We start from the raw sequence: 25,421 nt of genomic DNA on the forward strand, positions 1-25,421 counted from the left end.
AGCGGCTCCAGCAGGTCCTAGTGCCGGCTGCATCCCGGGAGCTGCTGCGCTTGGGAAGCTGGAAGCGCTTTCACAGCCCACGGCTCACTTGTAAAGCCAATGGATCTGTGCAGTCGCTACCCCCAGAGCAGCTGCTTGCTTACCTGCTGTGTTCTGACGGGAATGCTGCCGTGCTGTCCGCGCAGTGATGCAACGCTGAAGTTGTGTCAGGGCGGCTTTAGGTTGGAGATTAGAAAAAGGTTCTTCAGCCAGAGAGTTGTTGGGTACTGGAACAGGCTCCCCAGGGCAGTGGGCACAGCACCAAACCTGAGTTCAAGAAGTGTTTGAACAGTACTCTTGGGCACGTGGTGTGACTCTTGGGGATGTTCTGTGTGAGGCCAGAAGCTGGACTCCATGACCCTTGTGGGCCTTCCAGTCAGTACGTTCTGTGATTCTGTGATTCTGATCTTCTCCAGAGCATCTCGATGCCACTCGCCTACAACAAAAGCGTCTTTTGAGTGCCCAGAAAATGATTTACTAGTCTGGCCAGATAGCGTAGTGCTAATCTTTCTGGACTTCAGTAGAATTGCTGGTGTGCTGCGAGGGCAGAGAGTATCTTACACCAGAGTGTGCTGACATGGGTTTGAGCTGCACAGGACAGGTGGGGACAGCCAGGTGAAGGTCACATTGGCCAGTGCTGGCCAGGTGCTGCTCACAGGCGCCAGCTGCTTCCTGGAGGCTGAGCTGCTTCAATCCTTGACTTTCAGGCAAAACAGGAACATTTGGCTGATATTTGCTGCTGACACAAAACCTGAACTGTTGCAGCAGCAGAGCACAGACAGGTGTGAAATGCAGTGCCACTCATTAAGGAATTGAAAGTGATGAGCTTTTATTTGATCATGGAGGAAGGAGAACTCGACCTGCCATACACCTGACGTGATTTGTCACTGGCAGCCTGTCAGCAAGGTGCTGGCTCTGGGGCCAAAGGAGTCGGCTCTCTGCCATGAGCACAGGAGCATGGTGTCCCCTCCTGTTACCCAGCACATGGCTCAGCTCCCACATGCAGGCTTATTCATCTGCCCCCTTGCTTCCTGTGCTCAGGGCATGTGGCTGGTGCAAGGCCAAGTTCAGGCTGGGAATCCTGCAGCTGGAAAAGAGAAAACTCAACAGGAGACCCTGATGCTGCCCACCCCAGCAGCATGGGGAGGGCTCCCAGATTCCCCCACAGCCACTCTTACCAGGGATTCTGGATGTTCCCTGGCAGTGGCTCTTGCCAAAATTAGCATTTCCGTGGCACACCCCTTATTCCCAGGCCATGATGCTGGCATTCAGGCAAGGAACCTTTCTGCAATCACTGCCAGGGACTTCCTTGTGGGACAGACATATGACAATTCCCCACACTGGAATAGAGCCAGCTGCTGCCTCTGACAGAGGCTCATCCCTCTTCTGCCCGGACTCATCAGTGGGCTTTCTTGGGCCCTTGCAGAGGGTCCCTGGGTGGTGCTTTATGGCACACTCCAGTTCATACCAAAACCATAATCTTTATTTAGCATGGCATCATCCTTGCTGTGCCATGAACCCTCCACTGGTCTGTGTGGGTGGCAGTAGCCCATCAGATTGCTCTGGGGTTTGAAGACAAGCCTGGTGTGAGTTACTGGTTTGCCAGTTCCTGCAGCTCATCCCAGCACTGGTCCAGGTGCTGCCCAGGTGACACCATCTCAGGGCACCATTCTTGTCCTCATTTAGCACCAGCAAATGCCACTGAGGCTGCACCTGAGCTCCCTCTCTCTGAGGCTATGGATGTTTATTTGCTACCTGCCAACAGCTGACTTAAGGATGGTCATTCATGCCAGAAAGTTGATCCCTTCCCACCAGCCTGCCCTGTACAGTGTCTCAGTGCAGAGGAGGAGTTCGGATCAGGGCAGTTGTCACTACACACAGAGTAATTTATAAGTTAAACACAAATGCCATCTTCTGGCAGTGAAGCTGGTTGCTGCCTCTGTAAGAAGATGGTTGAAAGCAGGGTAAGAGCCTCACCCCCTCATTAGGAAAGCTCTGATGCCTCCTGATGATCCAGATTTTCCTGGGGTATTTCTGGTCTTGGTGGCACTGGGGTATGCTGCCAACAGCCCCAGTCACAATGGCTGTCTCCTGTCCTCCTGCCATGCACCTGCAAAGTGTCTGGCCCCAGGGTCTTGGTGAGCTCCCAGGATGTGCTGGGCTGCTCTTGGAGCCCTTGAAGCCTTCCATGTGTGGCTGCAGGGGAGTGGGAGCTGAGCTTGTACCACACCCTACACCTCCTGCAAGCTCTTAGCAGTGAATTTACAAACATGCAGCGTTCAGTGACATTATGAACTGCAGAAATGTTTTCAGACACCTTTAGTAAACACCAAGCTGTAAGAGGCTGTTATTTCAGATTGCAATTAGACTCTGAGGAGGCAAAGCAGGTGACTGGTGTGCACAAAACTTCTCCAAGGAGAAGACCTATATTTTTGCACTTTTGTTTATACAAATGCATGCATATGGTGCAAATAGCTGTAGCTGAAGGAGAGGAATCTAAATAAATACCTACTCACTCAGGGGTATCAGTCAGTTTATTAAATTCAGCTGATATTTGCTTCCAGGCAGAAGGATACACTTTTAGTAGTTTTCAGTTACCAAGTCTCTTGTAGACATTTCATGAGCAGCTTCCAACACATCACCTTGACAGCTGCACTTACCCACTTCTGGAAGTGGACAGAGCTGAAGCACAAACCTTTCTGCTGCATCAGCTCAGTCTCAAGCACATGCTGGAGATGAAACATCCCCCTCGCTGCTTTGCTTGCTGTGAGCCTGTCCAACAGCTGCACTGGTGCACAGCCATGGTCTGTACAACACTTTGTAATGACAAATACCAAGGGCATTTCTGATTTTTTATACTGTTATGCCAGGACTTTCTGTGCTTCTAGATGAGAGACAACAGGGTCCTCGCTTTGATGGCTCAAACCAGGCTCACCTTGTTCCCACAAACACACATCCATAGAACCCAGCAGCTGCTCCTCTGAAAGGTACAGGAATGCAGGCAGATCCCTACTGCCAACACTGCCATCAGCCCATTACACACTTGTGGCTGAAACATGGTTTCATTCCTCAGGGCTCCTGACCTGGCCTTTATCTGTGCCTTAGCAAGGGAAAAAGAAAGAAAATGCCAGACTTGCCTTTAAATGGAGAAGAAATAATTGCCCTGTAAATACAGATTTGTCTCCAGCCTTTTTTATTTATACAAGGATTCAAAGAACATATTTCAACTTTAGATAAACAGTGCAAGAGAGTTACAAGTACCTTGGTAACAGAAAGAAATAGATAACTGTCCAGCTATGCTGATAAGTGAAATAATTCTTACTCCTGCAGATAGAAATGCATCTGTTTAAAGCAAAGGTGGACTTTAGATATTCTGCTATACCTTAGCCCCTACCAAGCCCACCAGAAAACAACAGGCAGCTTGTCATCTGTAAATGAGAAGTAGCTGTGCTCTCAAAGCCTTTTGAGACCCTCACCATTGTTTAAAACACATGTTATGGCACAAAGAGCAGGCTGAAAGACAGAGACACTTGGAAATTCACCGTTTATGGTTCTCCCCTGCCCAGGGACAGGGCCTTTGTAAATATTTTTTCCTACACCACTACCTCCTCCAGACCCCTGTCAGGTATAAGGCCTTTTCACACCAGGACATGATGGACCACCATTGAAGAAGATGTTTCTCCCAGCCAGCCCAGTTCCTCAGAGATCCCCTCATGCAGCCAAGCCAGAGCAGCCACCAGCCACGGGGAGGGGTGTCACAGTGTTTTCTAGCAGGCAGCAGCCCAGGAAATGTCATTCATAAGCACTGAAAGGCCACAGGTTCTGCACCAACCTGACCACAGGCTTGGGACTTGTCTGGAGCTGGGTTGATTTCAGCTTGTTCAGCCACACCAGTGATTGTTTAGTCAGCAGTAATTGCAGTTTGCTTTAGTTTAGAGTTGATATCCTGGGGGCTCTCGGCCATTTCAGCTCCTGGGGAAGGTGGCATGGCCAAACACAGCCCCAGGCCATGGCAGCAGCTGGGGAAACAACTTCAGGGCAAGAAGAGAACAGAAAAACTGAGCACCCAGGGACCAACAAGAAGCAGCAGTGTAGGCTGACCATGGATATATGATGTACAAATCAACCCCAGGAGGAAGTGTCACCACCACCATCGAGCATCTCTGGGCACAGAGGAGACCCAGCCCCCTGCACTGCCCCACCTCAGGCTGCTGTCCTGGTCTCACCCTGGCTTGGCTTCTGGAAGGTGGAAGCTGCCACCCTCACGGTCAGGAGGGACTTGAAAGTGGGAGCTCAACCCCAGCCTGGAGGTGAAGGCATCAGGAAGGGTTTCCCCTGCATAACAGATTTTACTGTTTCTTTGAGGTTTTGCCTTATTAATTTGCACTATCATGTTTTTTTTCTTGTAACAGAACCACTAGTTTGGTCTATTAAATTGTTAAAATATTAACTGAATAATCAGTAAATTCCTGGCTTCACATTTAAGATGGAAGAGACTCATAAAAAGCTTTTGAGGATAACAGGCAGACAGCAAAAATTAATTGCACAGAAATGGAAGTGACTTTCAAGCTCCAATTCTGCAAAGCAAACCACTGACCTTAGCAACCACGTGTTAAAACCCCAACCCAACTGTGTTGTCAGAGGGTACAATGTTTTAATTCTTCCTCCCTCCCCCCACACCTTTTTTTTTTTCCTTTGGATGTAATTCTGCAGGATTGGTTGTGGGGACTGTTATAACTGAAATTTAAACTTGTATTTGCAATTCTGATTAAAAAAAAATAAAAAGAAAAGCTAGAACAGTAAAAATCATGTGAATTTGCTGTATGTCTAGGAGTAAATAAACCTAGACAAAACCACAACTTACATTTATCCTCTCCAGGGTTCTGATGGGTGGAGTGGCACTGTCTGTCCTTCAGCCATTGTCCAGCACCCCAGTGTTCATTTCTGACACCTGAGTGGATCAGGTATGATTGTGCCTTACAAGAAGGTGAGGCCAAGGCAGAAAGGATGCACAGTCAGTGACATTAATCACTGTGACTCGAAGCTGGCCTCAAATCTGCCCCTCAGTGCCACCACTGGGCCCCAGGGAGGGCAGAACTGGCTTTCAGCATTACCTTTCTCATGTCCTTATCTTTCCTTAAACTGCACACTTTATAAACTGCTAATGTTAAAAATGGGTTTGGTTTTTTTTTCTTTCTTAGAAAACAGCCAAACCCTGACCCCATAATGTTTGCTCAGCCCAAAGGCACATCTCCTCTGAAAAGACAGAATTGCTCAAATGCTGAGTAAAGCAAGAGACAGGCCCAGCTCTGCCCTCCCTCTCAGCCCAATACAAACCCATCTGAAGCTCAAACCCAAGCTGTGTGTGCTCCTGGCCCAGCAGTCCCAGTGACTGTGTTGTATCCAACATCTGCTACACCTATGGCTCCAGCCCGTGCTTGCTGCTCACCAGGCACAGAAGCCTCTGGAAGCCCCAAACACAGAGCCCTACCAAGCACAGACACTCCTACAGCTACGTGAGGACATTTGTAAATTCACTCACCATCCCCATTCTCAAAACCTGGCACAGAGCCCACCCCACCAAGCAATTTGGGGTTAGGGCAGCTGCCCACATCACCCAGAGGCTGGTGAGTGCTGGGATGGGGCAGCAAAGGGTGAGCCTGGCCCTCTCCTGAGCCAAAACTGCCAGTGCTGTGTGAGCTGCTGGCTCAGCCCGTGCCTGCAGGCTCAGGAAAGGTGTTCTGGATGATGGGGAAGGAACAGAGAAAATGGGAATCCATTAAAAACCTACAATGCAACTGGAACAAACAGCAAAGGTAGAAAGAAATCCCAAACAAAATGTGTCCCATCCTCACATTCCCCCTGGTGGGTGCTGCCTTGAGCCAGTGCTCTGGGTAGGGACCCAGTGCCAAGGTGATCCCCACCAGCCCCTCTCTGCCCTAAGGCAGCTGCTTGAAGGGGCACAACCAGTCCCAAAGCTCCAGTTAGCAAAATGTCCCTGGTCTCTCTTATTACCAAGAAAAAAACAAACAGATTCCTGTCTATGGCTGGGGCCAGAGAAGGAGGAGGCAGCACAACTGTCTGTCACACAGAGAATCTCACTGTGCATATTTGCATCTCTCTGTTACCTACAGTGGTACTGCACTGCAGGTAGAAATTGGACCTTTGTTACTTGGGTAAAAAATGGCTTTCCAACTAGCATGCAAAGAAAAAGTACCCCAAACCCCAACCCCTAACACTCATTCCCAGTCACTTAGATGTAGGAAACCTACATTTCAAATTGTCGTCAGCTACAAGCTCTAGTCAAGAAACCCACTTGTGACCTTTCCAAGAAAAAAGGGAGTTCTGCATTTTTGGGTCCAACAGCCACTGCCAAACTCTTTCAGTTCAACCCACCAAACCTGCTCACGCTCCTATGTACACCACTGGAAGTGAAGGGCCATCTCTGGCCAGCTAGGAAGCACAGAGGAAGAACCCAAAGAGCCCCTGAATGCAGCAGGTGAGCCGTGCCGAGGATCCCGGCCTCTCGGCTGGCGCTGCCGGCAGCGGCGCTCTGGCCCGCGCTGGGGAACCAGGGCAGGGCAATTGCATATTCCACTGGAGGGCTCGGCCGAGTTCCCCTGGAGCCCTCTGCAAAGGCTTGTTTCAGCCCCAAGAGCCAGTTTGTGGCAATAACAAAAGTAAAACAATGAGGTATGGAAAGAAGGGCCCAGCACTGGGGAAAGACCAAGAAAGAAGAAAACAGCTCGAGCACTGCCAGAAATAGCAAACAACTGAAACCTTCTGGAAACCTTTTTCTCCTCCCTTTTTTTGTTGTTTTCTTTTTTTTCCTTTTTTTGTTTTTTTGCCAAGGTGAATTAAATATGTCCTTTGGTTGGTTGGTTGGTTGGTTGGTTGGTTTTGGCAAAGTGAAGCCCTCAGCCGCAGTCTGTTTCCTGGCTTTGCCAGTGAGTTACCGCCACAAGTGCTGCGCGGTGATGACAGCCACCAAGAGGAGGAGGAGGAGGGAGGCAGAAGGCAAAGATCTGCTGCTGGCCCCATTGATGCCGTGTCCAGACTGCTTAGGAATAGCGTGTGTTTCTGGCTGCCTGGTGCTGGGGCTCTTAGAAAGTCTTTTGCCACAGACGTCATCAGGACAGCTGTCCCCGCTCCCGGAGCCGCTCATGTCGTCACCTGCACGGAGACAGATGTGGGGTGAGCACAGACTGCTTTCCTTTTCCTTTTCCTTTTCCTTTTCCTTTTCCTTTTCCTTTTCCTTTTCCTTTTCCTTTTCCTTTTCCTTTTCCTTTTCCTTTTCCCTTTTCCTTTTCCTTTTCCTTCTCCTTGACAAGGCCTTCCCCTTGCTGTAACCCTGGGGAGCTCTGGCCACCAGCCCTACCCTGGCCACCCCCTCCTCTCTGCAGCCCTCACGAGCTCATACCTGACCTCCTGCTGGCTTTTATCACCTGTTGCTTCAGCAGCTGCAAACTCTGGAGCAGACAGGAGCAATGGCCCTGTCAGCAGGGCTGGGATTGGAGACAGCCCTGCAGGTTTCAGTACAGCACTGGGAACAGCACTGGGAACAGCACAGCCACCCCACAAGTTGGCTGCACTCAAGCAGCCCCTCAAAGCCAAAAGCCAGGCTGCCACAGCTGCTCTCTGCCCCCAGAGCCCAGCAGCAGCATCTACAGGGACACCTGTGCAGGCTGCAGGACTGCTCAGCCCTTCTCACCCCCTTGAACCTCTCTGGCTCTGCTACACTCACTTGTGTCTTGGAAATCCACATCGTTGCCGATGTTAGCGTTGCCCAGCCGGTTTGTCATGATCTTTAGCTGCATGATTTGCTGGCGAATGGTCATATCTGGCTTGGTGATGTCCACCTCCACCTCTGGGTTGTTAATCTGGTTAGCCAAGCCATCCCCCATCACTTCAGGCAGGTAACTGCGAAGGAAGGCAAAAGGTTTAGATGTCTCCCCCCAGCTCAGCTCACCTCTCCCTACAGACACCAGGGATAATCCAGGCTCCTTGAGGCCCAGAGAGGCTGCAGTCAGTGCCACTGACTTGTGGAACAGCCTCTGTAGCTGGTGTTTGCTGGGAGGCAGCCCAGCTCTCTGGATGGCTGAGCTGTGCTGCCATGGCCAGACCCCAGCAGAGGGGTCTCAGCTTGCAGGAGGTGGCTGGGTGGCCTTGCAGCACCCCTGTCCCAGCATGGGGAGGGATCTCCTGCAGGAAAGGCAGAGGGCTTGCTCTCAGGCTGGTACCAATGGGCCCACAGTGATGCTCCCCTGTGGAAAATCTCTGTCCACATGGGAGGCTGAGGAGCACTTTAATCCCTGCTTGGTTAAATCCTGTGGAGATTGACACTCTGGGACCACTGAATGGCCCCAGCCCAGTTTGACCAGACAGGCTCCCAGGAAGGCTTAATAAACTGCGAGCTGTCAGCCAGGGCTGCACTGCTGCCTTCCACAGTGCCCTGCTCCTCCTGCTCCTGCAGATCTCAGACACTGCTGGCAACAGTGTGAAATATGGAAGGACTGAAGGTGCTGACTTCAGACTGGCAAAGCCAAGCCCAAGAGGTCTGCAGAGAGAAGAGGAGAAAGGTGCATGTCCAGCAGCTTCCAATCTCCCCTCAGCCATCCTATAACCCTGGCTGGAGTAGGAACTGTTTCTGCAGCTGTTTGATGTCACCCAGGTGCTCTCTCTCAGAGGGAACAGCAGTTCAGAGCAGGTATGGATGTGTAGGTAATTCTTTGCAGCAGCTCTGGAGCTTGTGTGGTAAATCCAGCCCTGCTGCCTTCTGAGTGTATGTGGAATTGCAAAACTGTTTCCATAGTAGAAAACTACACAGTCATTTCATGGTGAGTGCATTTCAGTGCTTAACCCTCAACACACAGCAAAATGACACCGGGCCCAGCATTCCCAGGCATGAGGTTTTCCAGAAATGCAGCATCTCTATGGACAGGCACAGACTGCTCACTCTGAACAAGTGGGGCTGGCTGTGATGATGTGTAAGTGCCTTTTCAAACCCTTCCTCTCACCCCAGATTGGTGCTCCTGGCACTGACCCACTCCATACCTGCCCTTGGTCATCCCGTTCCAACACTTGTCATCTGATGCTGAGCTGGCCATTACTTTTTTGCTGCACAGGGTGCTGGGGAGGGTGATCCAGTATGTCTTGAGAGCTGTCAGATTCCCTTTGGCATCTAAAACCTGTAAGCAAAGGAGATGCTCAAGGCCACAGGAGCTCTGGGGCAGAGAAAGATTCTGCCTATTTTTTGATTCACCATCACAAAATCTGTTTTTATGCAAACAAGGATGTATCACCAACCTTCCCCTAAAGACCAACCACCAACCCGAGTGCCCAAGGCTAAAGGTTACATGCCAAGGACTGTTCCAGGACCACAAGACCAACCAAGAGAAGACCATCAGACTAGGAGCCTCTCAGGTAAGTCTGGCACCAAATCCCTGGGAAACTGGTTATCAGCAACATAGACCCAACCCTGTGCAGTGGCAAGAAGACCAGGTCTGCTTGGGTTACACCATCACTTGGTGATCTGATCTTCTCCAGATGTGCAGCTCAGCAGCCCCCAGGGCGCTGTGACCCGACCTGCAGGACCCAGGACCAGCTCCAGGGACAAACCCACCAGCATCTCCAGTGCTTGTGCAGAGGATTTGGCTTCCAATGTCACCTTCCCCCGTCTCTTCTTGTCCTCACTACTGGAGCCTTTTGTGCTGATTTTGGGATTTCCACAGCCTTGGAACACCTGAAAAACAAACCAAACTCTCTATCCCACGTTTTGATGCTCTTCCTTTAATTATTTAACACTCCACAGTTATGGGGTTTTTTTCCTTCTTAAGTATGTTTGTCCTTCCTATTGCCAAGATTCTCAGAGATTCTGGCTTAGTTTCTAGTGCCAGATGTGTTTTCAGCACATTGTAACTGGTTTTGGTTACCACTATCAAGCAAAATATTCAGCAGTAACACATGTTTTTGGATGAGTCACCAACATTGATATTAAATTATTTATAGCAATTTAATCCCTTCTTATGACTGGAAAATAAAATCCTGGGAAGAATAAGATGGGTGTTGCTCACACTCATTACGTCAGTGGTGTGGGCTTCAAAACTAGAGAGCATGGGAGCTCCACTGATGGACAAGAGAGTGATGTGGGACTATGCCTATGACTCCTGCAACCAACATCTGCACTTGGGATATCAGTGTGCCTCAGGAACCTCCTGTCATGCTAACTACCTGCCCAAATGAGCTTTGTAGCCAGAGGGCAGCAGAAGCACTTGGAAGGTACAAATCCTCAGACCTGGCCTGCAGGATGAGATGAAAGGTGTTCTGGAAACACTGAAAACTGCTTCTCCCAGTCCCTGCACCACCAGTCTGGGCAGCAATACCTGTGCTGCAGATCACCAGGGCTGGGCAGCTGAGCCACACTGGTGGCAGCAGAGCTCAGAGAACCAGGCTGGACAAAGCATCAGGCCAGGAGGGATTTTGCACTGTCAGTTTGAGTCAGAACACGCCAGCCTTTACAAAGGAAGCCATCTGATTCATAAGGAGGGCTCCAAGCTTGTTGTGGTTGCCAGGGTGCTGTCAGAAGCTATTGATAAACGTGACTTTGCCTGGTGTCTCCTTAAAGCAGAGGAGTCAGGGCCACAGACAGAGCTCTGCTGACACAGCTCAGGCCACCTGCTGAACGCGCTGGCTCGTGGATTCTGACAGCCAAGTGCTAACCCAGCCAAGAGTCCCTTGTCCGTGTGTCTGAGGGACATGCAGCCTCTACAGGCCCCTCCTGGGGTGCCCTGTCCTGCTGACCACATGGACCTGGATGGCTCCAGCAGTTCAGCACCAAGCCAAGTTGTTTGTTCATCAGTCTCATTTGCTCTGTGCAAAAACCCTGTCCTGGAAACTGCACGTAGAACATTTTCAACTTGGTCCTACCAAAACAAAACCTTGGTTTCACCGCTGTACCTTGCTGGCCTTCTGCTGCTGATGGCACCAATATTGCTGGGCCTCTTCCCAGGAGATAAAAGTCTGGAAAAGTGTTCAGGACAGTGGCAGCTCCAGCACAGTGTACCAGGGTGAACCTCTTGCCACTCTAAAAGCTTCAGGTGAGAAACGCAAGCTACTGCTGGAGAAAGCACAGCTGCAGCAGACTGAGGGGGTCAGTAGTCTCCTGAATAATGGGAACAAATAGGCGTTTGCAGGCTCTGATAGCTCCTGCTGCCTGAAATCCCGGAGAGCCACAAGGAGAAAAGGAAGTGTGAGGAAGCAGGGAGAGTGCTCTGTGCTGCCCTGAGCACAAGGCTCAGCACCACAAGTTCTTCTTTAGTTTTACCCAGGTCCCATCCTGTGTGGAGCACATTCTGTGCAGTGGCTCGGGTGCAGTGCAGTGACAGCTGCAGATTCAGCTGGCCCAGCCCGAGGCTGTGAACTGAGCCCAAGCTTTGCACAACAAAGGGCAGGGGGACCTGCGGCACCAGCCAGGTGACCAGACACCGAGAGAGCCGGGTGGGACCTCTGCATGCTTGGACAGTGAGGGGATAAAAGCCCAGGGGTTCCTTTGTTGTCCTCAGAAGCACCAGCATAAGCTCTTTCTGTGTTACTGTGCTGTGAGTAAATTGCTTTATGGAAGGAGAGATCTGAGACTGCCATGGGAAACCTGGGATGGAACCATCGAGGAGACCTGGTCTGGCCGTGTGAGTGGGGTGTGCAGGAATCCAGTGGGGACCTAGGGGTTGTGACCTGCCACTCTCAGGGGCTGCAGTGACAGCCTCTGATGGTGGCAGTGTGGCTGCCAGAGTGCCTCCTGACTGGTCAGACTGGGAGGTTACCTTAACAGCAGTGCCCTTGGCCTGGGTCATGTCCCTGGCTCTGAGATGGGACTGGCCTGGGACAGTCCTGAACTCAGCTGACAATATCCCTCATCTGATGGCTTTGCCATGCTCAGAACCAGAGCTCAGAGCTTTGCAGCTCCTGCCCTCTGCTAGCTGTGCCACCAGCAGGGTGCTCCATTCACCTGGTCACCAGGTCATACTGAGGAGCTTATCAAACATGTTTGGTTGCTCCAATCAAACACCAGTTAAGACTATTTAGCCCCTTTCATTTCAGCAGATTTACTGTATTCCCCTTGGAAACACCTTTATTTGCAGATGATGCTATGTTTCCCCACACTATGGATCTGCTTTTATGTGGGGAGCCTCAAGTCTCACCTAACGAGGGAAGAAAGAACATTGCCTTTCATGTCAGAAAAGGAACCTAACCCAGTGCTTGGATGTGTGCTGCTGTTACTGCTTTGATCTGTGCCAGTGAATTTGCCAAGCAATACTTCTGGCCCTTCCCTCATCCAAAACCCAGTTAAGACCTGTCCCACTCCTTTCATCTGCATCTCTGCCCTGACTGTGGGATAGCTGCAGGACCTGGGGAGTGTCTGGGCAAAAGGCAGGAGCCCTGGAGGGCTGCTTTTGTTCCCAAAGCTTCTCTTACCTGCAGCTACAGAGGTGACTGTGGTTAAGTGGATAAGTATACTAAAAATAGAAGACCAAGGGAGAGACCTTCATGATCCATACTGTTTGGAAGACAGGAGAGCCACAGGAGAGCCACAGGAGAGCCTGGTCTGTACTCTCCAGATGGGCTGCCAGACTGCAGCTCTGTCCCGTGGTACAACCTGCTAGCCCAGCGTTTCCACTGCAGAAGATCCCCTCGAGGCTGGTTAAAGCAGCTGCCTCCTGTCACTGGGGACTGTGCACTTTGTGTAAATGCCTCAGCTCAGCCATAACATCTCAGAACTCTTCAGCACAGAGGCCCCTGACAGCAAATGGCACATGACCCCCCATCACTGTGTATGCAGCCCCACCTCCTATGCCTGTACCCAAAGGAGGCTGGCTGGATGTAGCAGGGAGCAGCATTTGGAAACACCTGCAAAGGTTTTTGCCTGTGTCAGATGAGTGCTAGGAAACCCAGGTAATTTATCATTAAAAGAGTGGGCACGTGCTCTCTTTCACTCTTCATCTCCCCCAGTTCAGCTGAACAGTGAGCACAAAAGAGCATTTGGTCCTGGCAGCTGCATGTGATGTGTCCTCAGGCAGGCCCAGGCACACGCTCCTACCTTGCTCGTGATTGAATCTTTGTTTTCTTGCAAGTTAGAGATGGCTTCAGCGATCCTCATGTGGATGGTGCCTATCACAGTGTCCACGTTGTAGGGGCCGTCGATCCGATCGGCCACCCCGATCAGGGAATCTGTGGAACAAGGCAGGGACAGCTCTCATCATCACTCTGGGCAAACCAAGGGAAAGATCAGCTCATGCTGGGTGAGAGAAGCTGCTGGGCCCTTGGCAGGTCTCCTTGTTGGGAGACACCTCTCCATTTTCACCACTGCCAGGTGCACACTTGTTTTCCTTACCTCATGTAGGTAAAACCACTCTCTGTGGCAAAGGAACCTCCTGCAAATGGTAAATACACTTTAGGTAAGAGTGTTCACCCAAAGTAACCAGCATTTCCCTGGGTGATACAGAAGGGAAAACCAGAAAACTGGTGCAAAATTATTAAGACACACAGAAATACTTGGCCCTCACCCTCCTAACTCAGTGCATGTCTTCAGCAAAGCACTGCGGCCAGGGGAAAGTGGAAGAATTGGGGTCAATAAGGTGCCAGAGGTAGTGGATGTGGGAAATAGTTTCTGTGGCAGTGAAGGAGTGAGAAAAGCAGTAATTCTTTTCACCTTCACCTCTGGAAGGACAACAGCCAGGGAAATATCAGGCTACAGAGGTACAGAATCAGACCAGTATGCCCACAACTAACTGGTAAACAGGACAGGGAGTGACTGAGGGCTGCCTCAGCTCCCAGTTCCTCTTGGAAAGCTCTGATGTCCAAGCACTCCCACCTGGCCTGGAAGTTCCTGCTTGGATGGCTGCTTTGGGGCTGTGCTTGGCTTACAAAGAATTACCTATCTCTGCCTTCCCCCAGAGACAATTCCCAGCACTCCAGCTGGAGGAAGGACAGCCTATATGCTCTCAAAAAAGAGAGGTAAATTTTGGTAACATCTTTTGTATTCTGGGAAATAAAATCTCCTGTTACACTGAAGAGCTTGCAGTGTAATTTTGCTGCCACTCAGGGGTTGTGGTGTCATTTTTGAGATTGTGGATTTCAGACAAATAGTGCCTTGCAGAGGCACTAATCTTGAGATACAGACATTTAAATCAAAGGTTGCACCCCTAAATAGTAATAAATTATACTTGAACCACTTACTAAAAAAATCTCCCTTAATTTTCTCTGCCCTAATTTGTCAAACTGAAAGAGTAACTCTGTATTTAGTGTAACAAAATCATCTCTGGCTGCACAGAAGGGCCTGCAGGAGGGTGAAGGAAGGACACCAGCAGCGAACTGGTGCCTTTGACTCCAAAATTTGCTCCCATCCTTGATCAGTTTGTGACCTCTGACACTGAAATGTACAACTGCAATTTGAAAGAAGCTCCAATTTTCTCCTGGCCATCACCCCTTGACAGTGTCTCTTGGGAAGAGGAAGCCAGAATAAATGCAAATTGCACACGGAATTGCTTCCCTGTCAATCAAGGAAAGTGTACAGTGATGTTTCAGGAGAGAGGTGTCATCCTGCCAGGAGAGAGTGGCAGGGACAGTTGGCTGGCTCTGCTCAGAAAGGTCAAAGGGCCACTGAACCCCTGGGGAAAGGATAATTCCTCCCCCTCCTTTGCAGCAGCCTCCCAGTAGCTCCCACAGGGAGCAATTCCATTTAGCTGTGGCACAGCTCCAGGCAGCGCCCTGGCCTCGCTGGGCTGTGCTTCCCTCTCCATCCTGCAGTGTCCCTCGAGAGGCAGGTGACACTGCTTGACTTCGCTGGGGTTTTTGTTCTTAATGCCAGCACACGCCAACCCCGAGCCGGCCTGCGGGGCTGCAGCTGGGGCTGAGCTGGCAGCTTTGCTGGCCAGGCAGAAGGCGCCAAGACAAGGAAAAAAAAAGGCCAAGTCCAAGGTCATCTCCTCTGGTGCCTGCCCTCCATGAGCCCAGACAAACACCAAGGCTCCCTCAGGCCTCAGATCCCTCCAGCTGTGCATGTACAAGTGAATAAGAGAGAGAGAGGAGCTTGCTGAGTGATGCTGTGTGGGCACAAGGAGGACTGAGCGCTTTACCACTGCAAACAACCTCCCCCTGAGCCTCCCACCATCCTCTTTAAGTCCAAGAGTGAGAGGCAGCTGTGCTGCAGCAGAGGAAGGCCATCTTACCCATCAGGTACTTCCACTCGGTGTTGAGGTCAGCCTGGTTGGCCAGGCAGCCCTTCACGACGTTCAGGCAGTAGTTGTTGCACGGCTTCACGCTGGACATGCCCCGGCAGTGCGGGCAGTACGTCAGCTTCATGATGGCACGGGTGCACTCGTGGCTGAGGGACACCTGGGGGGACAGGGCACAGTCAGGCACAGGCTGCTCAGGGGGATGTGGGTGAACTCCCCTCTTCCCTGGGGTGAAGAAGCTTGCTGTGATCTGAGAGGCAGCATACAACCCTAGGCACATGGACCAGGAAAAGCCACTGTCCCTCTCACTGCCCCTCCTTCCCCCACTCTTCCTCGCTGTTGGAGGGACAGGACTCTGGGGCAGCCTCCAGTTCCTCACTCATGCTCTGGGAAATACCTGTCTGTGAGCACCATGCCCCTTCTAGCCAGGTCTGGTGGCCACAAGGACATCTCAAGCTGTCCACCTGCTGTAACCTGGACCCTGCCATGGTGCATGGGCGCCCCTGGAGCCTCTGCCATCAGTGCCACCACCATGTCCCTTCTGCAGGGTCTGCTGCCACTGTCCTGCAGACACAGCACACAAACTGCACCTCCAGCTCCCTGCAGGGGACACACAGTACGGCCCTGGACACAGAACCTTCCCAGCTGGCATCTTTGCAAAGAATAGTCTGGGGGGAGACTTGCACAGTTCCAAAATTGTGGGCAATTGAGAGCATTTGACACTGGGAAGTGATTGCTCTCTGTGAGCACTTCACACCATGCCAGCAGCTCACAGGCCCTGCACATGCAGCTTGTTCTTTGCAGGGCTGACTCTGGAGGTGGCTTTGCCACCTTTAATCAAACCACCCTGGTCCTGCAAGCACAGAGCCAGTGCAGGTGCAGAGCTCAGAGCAGGGCCACACCTCAGCAGCACAGCAGTGTCCCCCCAGCCCATCAGCCATGGGCCAGTGTCTCCCCAGCTGCCGTGGGCAAGGGCTGCAGTGCACTGAAGGGTGAATAACAGCCTGGCAGCCCCTGCAGGGATGCTGGCAGAGTTCCATGTTCCCCTGTCTTGTTGTCTTTTCTCTTTTGTGGTCATTTTCTGTCTTTGCTCAGGTCCATTTTCAATTCCCTTGTAAATCTTTTAAAATCATTGACAAAAGAGAAAATGAATGTCTGTATGAAGTCTCCCTTGGTTCCAGATGCTTGGCACTCACTAGGAGCCCAGAGGGGAGAAAAGCGACAAAAGGGGCGAATCTTGAAAGGAAAAATCCCTGGGCCTCCAGCTGCAGCTGCAATGCTGAGAACTCTCTTTAGTAATTGTGAAAAATACTTTGAACGTGGCCTTCTGGGGGACTCCAGAAAGATTCAGTTCTCAGGTACCCTTGGGAGAGTGTGAACATGCTGAGCCCAGTATCAGAGATTGTATCAGAGAAAATCCCTAAGCTTCCTCCTCCTGACACTGCCTGTGTGGCAGCACCTTGCTTCCAGAAAACCTTGGAAAACAGATACTGGATGGTGCTGAGGCTTCACTGGGCAGGAATGCACTGAAATAACCTTGTGAGAACCTTCTTCAGAATGAGGGCAAAAATTTGTAAGTTTTAGAGAGAGAGAGAACCCAAACAGAGCCTGCTTCCCTGGCCTGGCAGCCCAAAGAAGCCCTGAGGTGACAGTGGGTTATCCTGTGATTACCACTGTGAGCAGAGGGGCTGAGCCTGGCAGGAACCCCCACACCCCAGAGCTTCCCTGAGCTTGCTGGGCCAGCTCTGGCTGTCCTGGGCCAGCTCCTGCAGGCAGAGCTCGGCTGCCATGTGGTTGAGCCACCAGGAGATGGAGGCTGGATACCGCACACTTCATCACAGGAGAAACAGTGAAACCACCACTGCCTCAGCAATGCAACAAGGCACGGGAACAGGCAGACAAAGGAGCTGGTAATTTTTCACCTCAGGGTTTAAATAATCATGGCTGAATAGTGGCTGAAAAGACACCAGGTAAGAGCAGGGTGCATGCTAGCACAGGCTGTAGCTCCTGAAAGCAGAGCACTCCCACAAAAAGCAGGGGTGCAGATGGGAAAGGAGCCGTGAGCTCCCCTTCCCCAGGCAGAGCAATCACCATCATGGATTATATGGTGACACTGACAGCCCAATCTTGCAGCCTGCACAGGCCATCAGCTCCTGAACACAACCTGGCCCCTGTGCTTTCCTGGCACAGCCCATCACTGCTCACCCAGCCTATCCAGCTGTGGCCACGGAGCACTGGCACCTCCAACACCTCCCACAAAGTGCCACCTGTGCCACAGGCAAGTCCTGAAACCTGGGACTCCCCACAGCACTGAGGGGAACCATCTGCCTTTACCCACACACATCCCTGGTTGTACTGTGCAGACTTTTGGAATGGAGGGAGCTGAAATGCTCAGGAAAACAGGAGCACAGCGTTGTCTGCAGGAAGCACCCCTGAAGTGGTGTGGGCCAGCACCTCCAGGCAGAGAGGACAGCCACCAGGAGCAAGGACACAAAGCTACTGACACCCTGGGAACCACTGAAAGAAGCAAGAGACAGATTTTGGCTCAGAAAAATATCTCCAAGGCCCTGTGCTGCAGAGAGCTGCCTTCTGTCCTCCTGCCACTGTCACCAGCCACACTGTCACCAGCCACACTGGCCATCACCAGCCACACCACCCATGTCCATGCCTGTGCAGCTCCTTTGGGATGCTGCCACCTGCCTTGGGGCAGTGAGTGCAGGCAACAACGGCGCCTGAGGCTCAGTTTCAACTCCTGAGAGTGTGGAATAAAATATAAATCAAAAGTACTTCTGCACCTCAGTAAGGAATGTTTCTGGATGCCAGAGGGAGCTGTGTGTGCACTGTGTCTGTCACTCTCACAAGGGGCTTTGTCTGCTGGAGGACAGTGGAGTGTCCCACTGCCCCAGAAGTGGGGAGCCTGGCCCCTGCTCCCTGCCCCACAGCCTCTCTCTGAAGACAAGCAGGTGACCATCCATCACCAGCCATTGCTCTGCTGAACCTGGCAGGTGCCAAGTGTTCAGCCTAATCTCTTGGCAGAAAGGATAAATATTAATTTTTGCAGGTGCATGACACCAGGCTCCACTCCCTTTCCCCAGAGAATGACTTCCAGCCGCTCCTGCTGGCAGCAGCAGTCCTTTGGCACAGGCAGGCTGCAGAGGTGAACTGAGAAAAAGAAGGATAAGAGAGCAGGAAGAGGAATCACACTGAGTATTTTTTCTGTGTTTTGCTTGGCCAGACCTCAGTTTCTCACTGTTCCACCCAGCCCATGGATGACTGCTCCACACAGGGCAGAAGAGAGTGAGGGCCTGGGGCTACCAGAACCACTCCCAGCCCTGATCCTGCACCTTCTCTTTGGGGCACTTGCAGCATATTAAGTAACAGAGTCCTTCAAACATCTCTGTGTGCTCATGGAATAGTTTGCTGAAGTTAGCTTACAGGTTTTTTTCATCAATACTGTAGCCACACAGGAGAACCCCAGCCCCAGTTCAGAGGGGTTGAGCTTCCCTCCCAGGATATGGATCTACCAAGACAAGCAGGGCAGCACTGCAGCTGTCCTTTCTCCTGATCTCTAGGGCACAGCCAGCTCCAGCAGTGGCACTGGGGAGAGGAGCTCCTCGGGCTGGAGCTGTGGGGACACACACACCCTCCCTCCCTGGCAGCTCCCTTCAGATGAGTTCCCTTGTGGGAGTGAAGCAGTTTCTCCAGGCTGGCAAAGGCAAGACTGACCCTCACCTGCACACTGAGACACCTTCACCTCCCAGTGCTTCTGCTTTCCCTCAGCCATCAAAGGAACCTGAAACACTGAGTTACCCCCTGCCCAACATCTGTCCAGCACAGGCCTGCAACAACTGATGGATCCAGGAGCAACATCCATTCACCACAGGTGGTCCGAGGGCAGGAGCATGAGAAGTCCTGCAGATGGACTGAAACCTGACAGAACTGCTTCATCTTTAACTGAACTGGCACAAGTGTGAAGGCAGTGCATGACAATAATTGATTTCTCTAAGTACCATAAACCTGGCCCTGCCTGTGGCTGGTTCTCCTTTAAGGAGGCTTTAGTGGCACCTATAGTCTTTTCTTAGCTCAGTGACCTAGAAACCGCATTAAGACGTCAAGAGAACATGCACAATACAGTGGAGAAGCCATATCCCAAGAATCTGAAAAAAAAACAACATTATTATTGAGAGATATGGCTTGGAGCCAGGGCACTCATTCAGTTGTCAGAGGTATAAATAAAAATGCAAAATAAAGCTAAGCTCAGCTTAAAAATACATTGATTGTACGTCACTGCTCAGCTAAAATCCACAGTCTATTCTGATCACAGTGACATCCACGGGTACAGTCCTTTGAAGTGTAAGCCCAGTGATGAAGTGATAAGGGAAAAATGTTATCTTCTAAGATACACCCAAAATAGGGGACAAATCTTATCGAGCAATAAATAATTTTAATTAAAACTACTTTACAGCTGGGGATAACAGTAGTAGCAGTGAGGTAATGCAAGTGGAACAGGTGGCTGCCTCATAGAAAGCCCTGTTCCACCACAAGCACTGCCATTTCAAGGAGGCTGGCAGCAGGTCCAGCTCTGTGCTTTTCCATGGCCACTTTCCAAAGCCTCGTGTGCCCATGTTTTGTTGGTGGAGCCTCCCAAGCAGATGTGAATTGCTGGAGGCAAAGACCTTTGCAGGCTCTCCTGCCTCCTGCCCTGGTGCTGCAGCTCCTCGCAGGTTCTGTGAGCTGGGATTTGCTGAGGGACTCCCTGGCACAGTGTTTGCTCAGCAGCCAGCACAGAAAGGGCACGTGTGGAGATAATTTGACAGAAAATTGAGAACACATAATTCTCTATTCAGTGTGGCATTGGTTTCCTTAATTTTTTCCTCCTCCTGAGCAAGGTTTAAATCAATTACAGTGAAATTAATGACTTTCACAAACCATTTGCTGAGAGGATGGGCTGGAGGATTAGGCACTAACTGGGTTCCTTGCCACCCCCCAGCCAATTTAGAAAACATTCAGTGTGAAAGGCTTCTAACAAAAATAATAGTAATAAAAAAAAGCTCCTGCCATGTACTTTATTAACATATGCTTTCCAAGCAGAGAATCACAGAAACACAGGAGGCTTGAGGATAAAAAGAAGTCACCAACTCTCTCCCCCTTTGCACTTCAGGAGAGTGAAGTTACCCTTCACAGCACCTAAACATAACTTTAAAACAATTATAAACTTTCTGAAGCACAAACATAGGGAGGACAAATGACTTGTAGATGTGGACAGCACTCAGCTCAAATGCATGAGACACCTCTGCACAGGTCCAGAGACAGCTGAGTGCTGACAGCTCTGGGCATGGCCAGGGCTTTAGGGCCTGTAGGACACACAGCAGAACTCTGGCCAAAATGGGCTAGATTTCTCCAGAACAAAGGAAAAAACCTTCTCATCCTTCTTCTGTGCCTATGAAGAACAAATCAAACTTGTGATTTGCATGTTCAGCCCAAGTTACCCATCGTTGCACATCTACAGATGCTCAGAGGTAACAAGAGCACATCTGCTAGAACCATGGAACACTTCCCCCTCAGCCCCACCATGGTCTGTTCTGAAGCTCCTACCCAGGTTAAATGCTGATTTTCCAAGCAGCACCCACTGATCTGCAGAGCTCTTTTTACACTGTAAGATTTGGTGCAAAAGAGGGGTGCAATTCCTCCTGACCCCAGACCTTGCTGAACCTGCAACAGTGGGATGCTTTTCACTCTTCTGAACCAGGACCTTGTTTGACAGGTCTCACAGAAGAACAGAGAGGGGCAAAGAGAAAAGGCATTTTCTGTCATTACCATAATGCCTAGTGCTTTGAAAATATTCAAAGCCTCCAAAAATACCCTGAGCTGTATTGGGGCACAAAAGGACCATGGAAGTGATGATCTGACTCACACACAGCTAAAACCTGTTGAATCCTCCTCACTCCAAAACACATTTCTTTATACAAGCCAATTATTTCCTGAGAAGGTGTCTGGAAGGACTGAATTGTGGGATGCAGAGAGGAAGGCCTCAGGGAACTGCAGCTGAAGAGGCATTAGTGCTGGGACCAGCTCTGTCACATCCTGGAGTTACAGGGTCAAGCAATGATCCTTCCTTCCCATCCCAGCTTCCTGAGAGCTGGAGAAAAGTGGAGCTTTAGGAAGCCACAGGTACTTGGACAATCTTTACAAGAGTGGCAGCGCCAAGCTCCTACCAGAGCAGCGCAGCGTGTTTGGGCTGTGCCGCTGCTCTCGGGCACAGAGCCTGGCTCTGGATGCCTTCTAGACATGGGACTGACCCCACGGCCAGTGGCAGGGCTCCTCTGTGCCCAGCAGGAGATGGCCAGCTCCTCTGGCACCCAGAGCCTGCAGCCAAGCTGCAGATGCTGCTTTTGAAGTGCTGGCTTCAAACAAAGGAAAGAAAAGAAAAAAAAAAAAAAAAAAGAAGAAAAGAATCATCCAACCCCAAATCCTTTCTCCTTTTGAAGCCTGGCTTAAAAGCAAATGAGAACCTGCAGCCTAGTTGCAATGTGACTGGACTCCTCAGCCTTCAGGGGCCTTTAAGTACATCTGAAAGGCATTTAACATCAATAAAATAAGTTGAACTCTTGCTGGTATTTTTCCTATCCCCCCTTCTCCCCTTGCACATTCCCTCCAGGCTGCTGTGAGCCATCTGTGCCTTGCTTCCCAGGGGAAGCAGGGCTAGGTAGAGTGGATAGATTTGGGGATGGAGAGAGAGGCCAGCCTGGGTGAAAACTCTGGGCTGCTAGAGTGCTGTGACCCCCCCACACCCCCAGACTGTCAAAGGGACAAGGGCAGGTCAGCTGCTGGAGGCTGAGCTGCTCCTTAACACTGCTGGTGGAAGTGATGTTCTGTGGGCTCCATTCCCTCTAAAAATCTTGCCCAAGGCAGTGTGAGGGTGGCCTGCAGGGAGCTCTCTGAGGTGTGGTGTTGGTGTTTCCCACACTGACCATGTCCCTGCCCTGTGGCTGCTTTCCCATTCCCTTCCTGGCCTTCATCTCCGAGGAGCAGTGCACACCCAAGGTGGGCACTGGGACCTGTGGTTTTGGTCTGATGTGGGGTTGGTTGGGGTGAAAATTACCACCTTCAGATGTGTCAGATATCTGTCAAAATGTGCCTGCACCGACTCTCAGGTCTCTTTTCCCAGGTAGAAGGCCTTGCTATCTGAGTGGCCATTCTAACCTGCAGAAGCACCAGTTAAACCCAGTGACATCAGGCAATTCAGGTTTCCAAACCAAGGCATGCTCTGGATCCAGCAGGCAGCAGGCAGGTCTCAGAGGTCAGAGGGGCAGCTGGAGGCAGGAGCACTTACAGCTGGAGACCTCCCCAGGGCTGGGGCTGAACCACCACATGGGCTGAGCCGTTCCTGGCACCCTTTCTCACCTTCCCATGGGAATTCTAAAGGCAGGTGAGGGAAGTTCTGCCAGCTGTGAAAAACCTTTGCTGGGGCAGTGTCCAAGGGAAAGCAGGTCAGCTCTTCAAGCCCCAGATCAGGCTGTGTGTGCTGGGAAATGCAGGTGGGTATTCAAAGCCACTCCAATTACCCCAAATACCTCGGCTGGAATTGTACAGTCAAGATAAAGTTGTCAGTGTGAAGAACAGCAGCTACAAAAACAGGTCAAGAAGAGGAGCTGATCCTGCTGGGCTGGCGGTGAGGAGTGCTCCTGAGCTTCCTGTGGGATGCCCAACAGCCCAGGAATGGGCTGGGAAATGCAGCCTTGCTCTCTTCTAGAACTCAGAGGAGAGGTTTGTGTTTCATAGGGGAGCTGGCCAGCTCTGTGAACAGGGCTATCTACAATGTGGCCATTTCACATTGGGCAACATTTCACTTGTACAGAATCCCCACGGAAGGAGCCTCAAGTATTATGATCAAAACCCAGAAGGGCAGTGATGTTCTTTGCACCTCCATGTGTGCAACTGGAAATCTGCTCCATTCACTGGGCAGGCAGTGCCCAGTTTCTCTGGTGACAGGAGCAGGAGCTGCAGGTGTGCCCAGCCCTCGGCTGGTGCAGGGGAGCTGCTGTGGGGAGCACACCCTGCTCCCTCCACCACATGGTCAGCAGCTGCCTTGTGCATGTTTATGCCAGCCCTGATGTAATTAGCACCTTGACGTGTGTTAAATGAACTAAGCTTTCCAATTTTTCAGAGTGAAACTCTAAAAGAAACAGCTGCAGGGCTGACAGAAATATGATTCTTTCAAAGTCTAATGAATTGTATAATCACTTCAGTCATTATTTTGCATCTTCCTGCCATGAATGCACAGCCACGAGTCCTTGGAGCGCAGTGAGGTTTAAGCCTCGCCAAGCCCATCATTCAAGATCCATCAAGTCTCCCTTCCCAAACCTGCCAGGGCTGAGGGGTGAGTGGGGCACAGGCACACTGTGCTGGGGTCTGGTGGCACAGGGAGGACACAGAAAACCCCAGCACAGTTCAGAGCCCCTCCTGCTGTCACCTTGCTGTGCTCGGTGCTGTGCTGCGGGAGGGACACGGACGATGGAGGCTGATGCCAAATCTGTGCCCTTCATGCTCCAGCACACCAGAGCTGCTGTTGGGCCTGAGGCCAGACAGACTGCCTGGGTCCAGCCCTGCCAGCCCAGCAGCCAAATGGCCATTCTGCAGAGTCAGGGAAAAAAAAAAAAAAATATGAAAGCTGGGGCAGTCGAGGCAAACCTCGATTGTTCCCATCTCCCACCAGGCAGTGGTGAGGGCACTTAGAGAGGGCAGTGACAATGGCTCCAGAGGCAGCACCCACAGCTAACTGGGAGGATCTATGGCTTTAGATTCCTCTCTAGTACCTAACTGCCTTCTGATATTAAAATGAGAGAGATTCATGTAGACAGACAGACTGCTGTCATGTCCTCTCCCTCCAGAGGAGAATAACTACAAGCCCACACCTGCCTATTCCACACATTCCCTGCTCTGTTCATTTAACACAGGTATTTCCACCTGGTACAATTTTCAATCCTTTGAAAACTAGCTTCAATTGACTTTTAACCACCAGGTAAATATGGGAGACATATATCTATTTTGCTGCATTATTTCTATTCTATTCAGAACACCTATGGGTTTTTTTCCCTGAAGGGTTGTGATTGAAACATAATAAGGGATAGAAATACTGGAAAGTAATATGTGAAATACATAAGGATGTGTTCAGGACTGCATACTTCTCATCCAGCTTGATTTGAATCTATCCAAACAAATTCCAATGTTATTACAAAATTCCCTCCCCAGCTTTCCATGCAGCAGTGCTGGAAGGGAGCAGTGGTGTGTGTGGGGCTGCAGGAGCTGCTGTACCAAGGTGTTTAAAGCAAGAAGGCAGCTGATGGGAGGGTGATGATCCAGGGAGCACAGCCAGCTCAGGGAAAGGGATATTAAGCTTCTGGGTTTGCAGGGGAAATTGGGCTGACTGGAACTTAGATCTAAAATGGTTTCAGCCGTGCAATCTCACATACAAACCGCCAGGGACAGGTGGACATGAGGCACTTCAGCAGAGGTGACACTTCCCTTGGGAAGGAAGGGCAGTCCCAGCACCCTTCAAGGTCACCCAGTCGTGGGCTGGTCTGGGCAGCCATGCCAAAGCTACAAGGGCAAAAGCCAGAACAGGAGCTGCTGCAGGACCAGTCCCTGAAGGTCAAGAGCTTATTTTGGTCTGGAGCCTCAGATGGTGCTCACAGGATGGGGTGTCTGAAGCACTGCAGGGTTCCCACCCTGGGCCTTCAGTCCTCCTTGCCCTGCTCCTGAGCACAGCCAGTCCTGCAAAGGGTGCCTGGGGCAATTTGTACCCTGAGTGAATTGATGCTGAGTCTGCAGTACCACAAACCCCCAGCACAGGCACTGACCAGCTCATTTTTGGAAAGCCTCATCAGTGGTTTGCAACAACAGGAAGAAAAATGAAGAGAAGGCCCAGCCTGCTGCATCAGCTGCTGTTGGTAGCTGGCTGTGGTGAGCTGTGTCCCTGCACCCTCCCACCTCCACCCCTGGGACCTGCTGCTTCCTGCTGGAAACTGCAGGACACAAACCCACACATCTCTGCCATGCAGAACCTGCACAGCTGCAAATGCTGAGCTGGGATAACATCCAGTGACAAAGAAACAAATATGGGGACATGAGGGTATTGCCACTCAGCACTGC

The 25,421-nt window shown here is 51.1% G+C and overlaps 1 protein-coding gene across 1 annotated transcript in view; it reads right to left on the reverse strand.

Annotated features, from left to right (window-relative positions):
- Window positions 1-3,126: 3,126 nt before the first annotated feature.
- GPC1 (glypican 1) overlaps window positions 3,127-25,421 on the reverse strand; it is a 198,868-nt gene continuing 176,573 nt past the window's right edge. The window contains exons 4-9 of the mRNA XM_005529607.3: window positions 15,264-15,429; window positions 13,133-13,263; window positions 9,662-9,781; window positions 9,094-9,227; window positions 7,784-7,959; window positions 3,127-7,212 (exon numbers count right to left, since the gene is read on the reverse strand). Coding sequence (XP_005529664.1) covers window positions 6,992-7,212; window positions 7,784-7,959; window positions 9,094-9,227; window positions 9,662-9,781; window positions 13,133-13,263; window positions 15,264-15,429 — 948 coding nt within the window. The 3' untranslated portion in view covers window positions 3,127-6,991. The remainder of the gene's footprint in view (window positions 7,213-7,783; window positions 7,960-9,093; window positions 9,228-9,661; window positions 9,782-13,132; window positions 13,264-15,263; window positions 15,430-25,421) is intronic.

The sequence above is a fragment of the Pseudopodoces humilis genome, chromosome 11, assembly GCF_049639895.1.
Source record: "Pseudopodoces humilis isolate 2021_Gansu_Grassland_sample_001 chromosome 11, ASM4963989v1, whole genome shotgun sequence".
In the NCBI taxonomy this organism is placed as follows: domain Eukaryota; kingdom Metazoa; phylum Chordata; class Aves; order Passeriformes; family Paridae; genus Pseudopodoces; species Pseudopodoces humilis.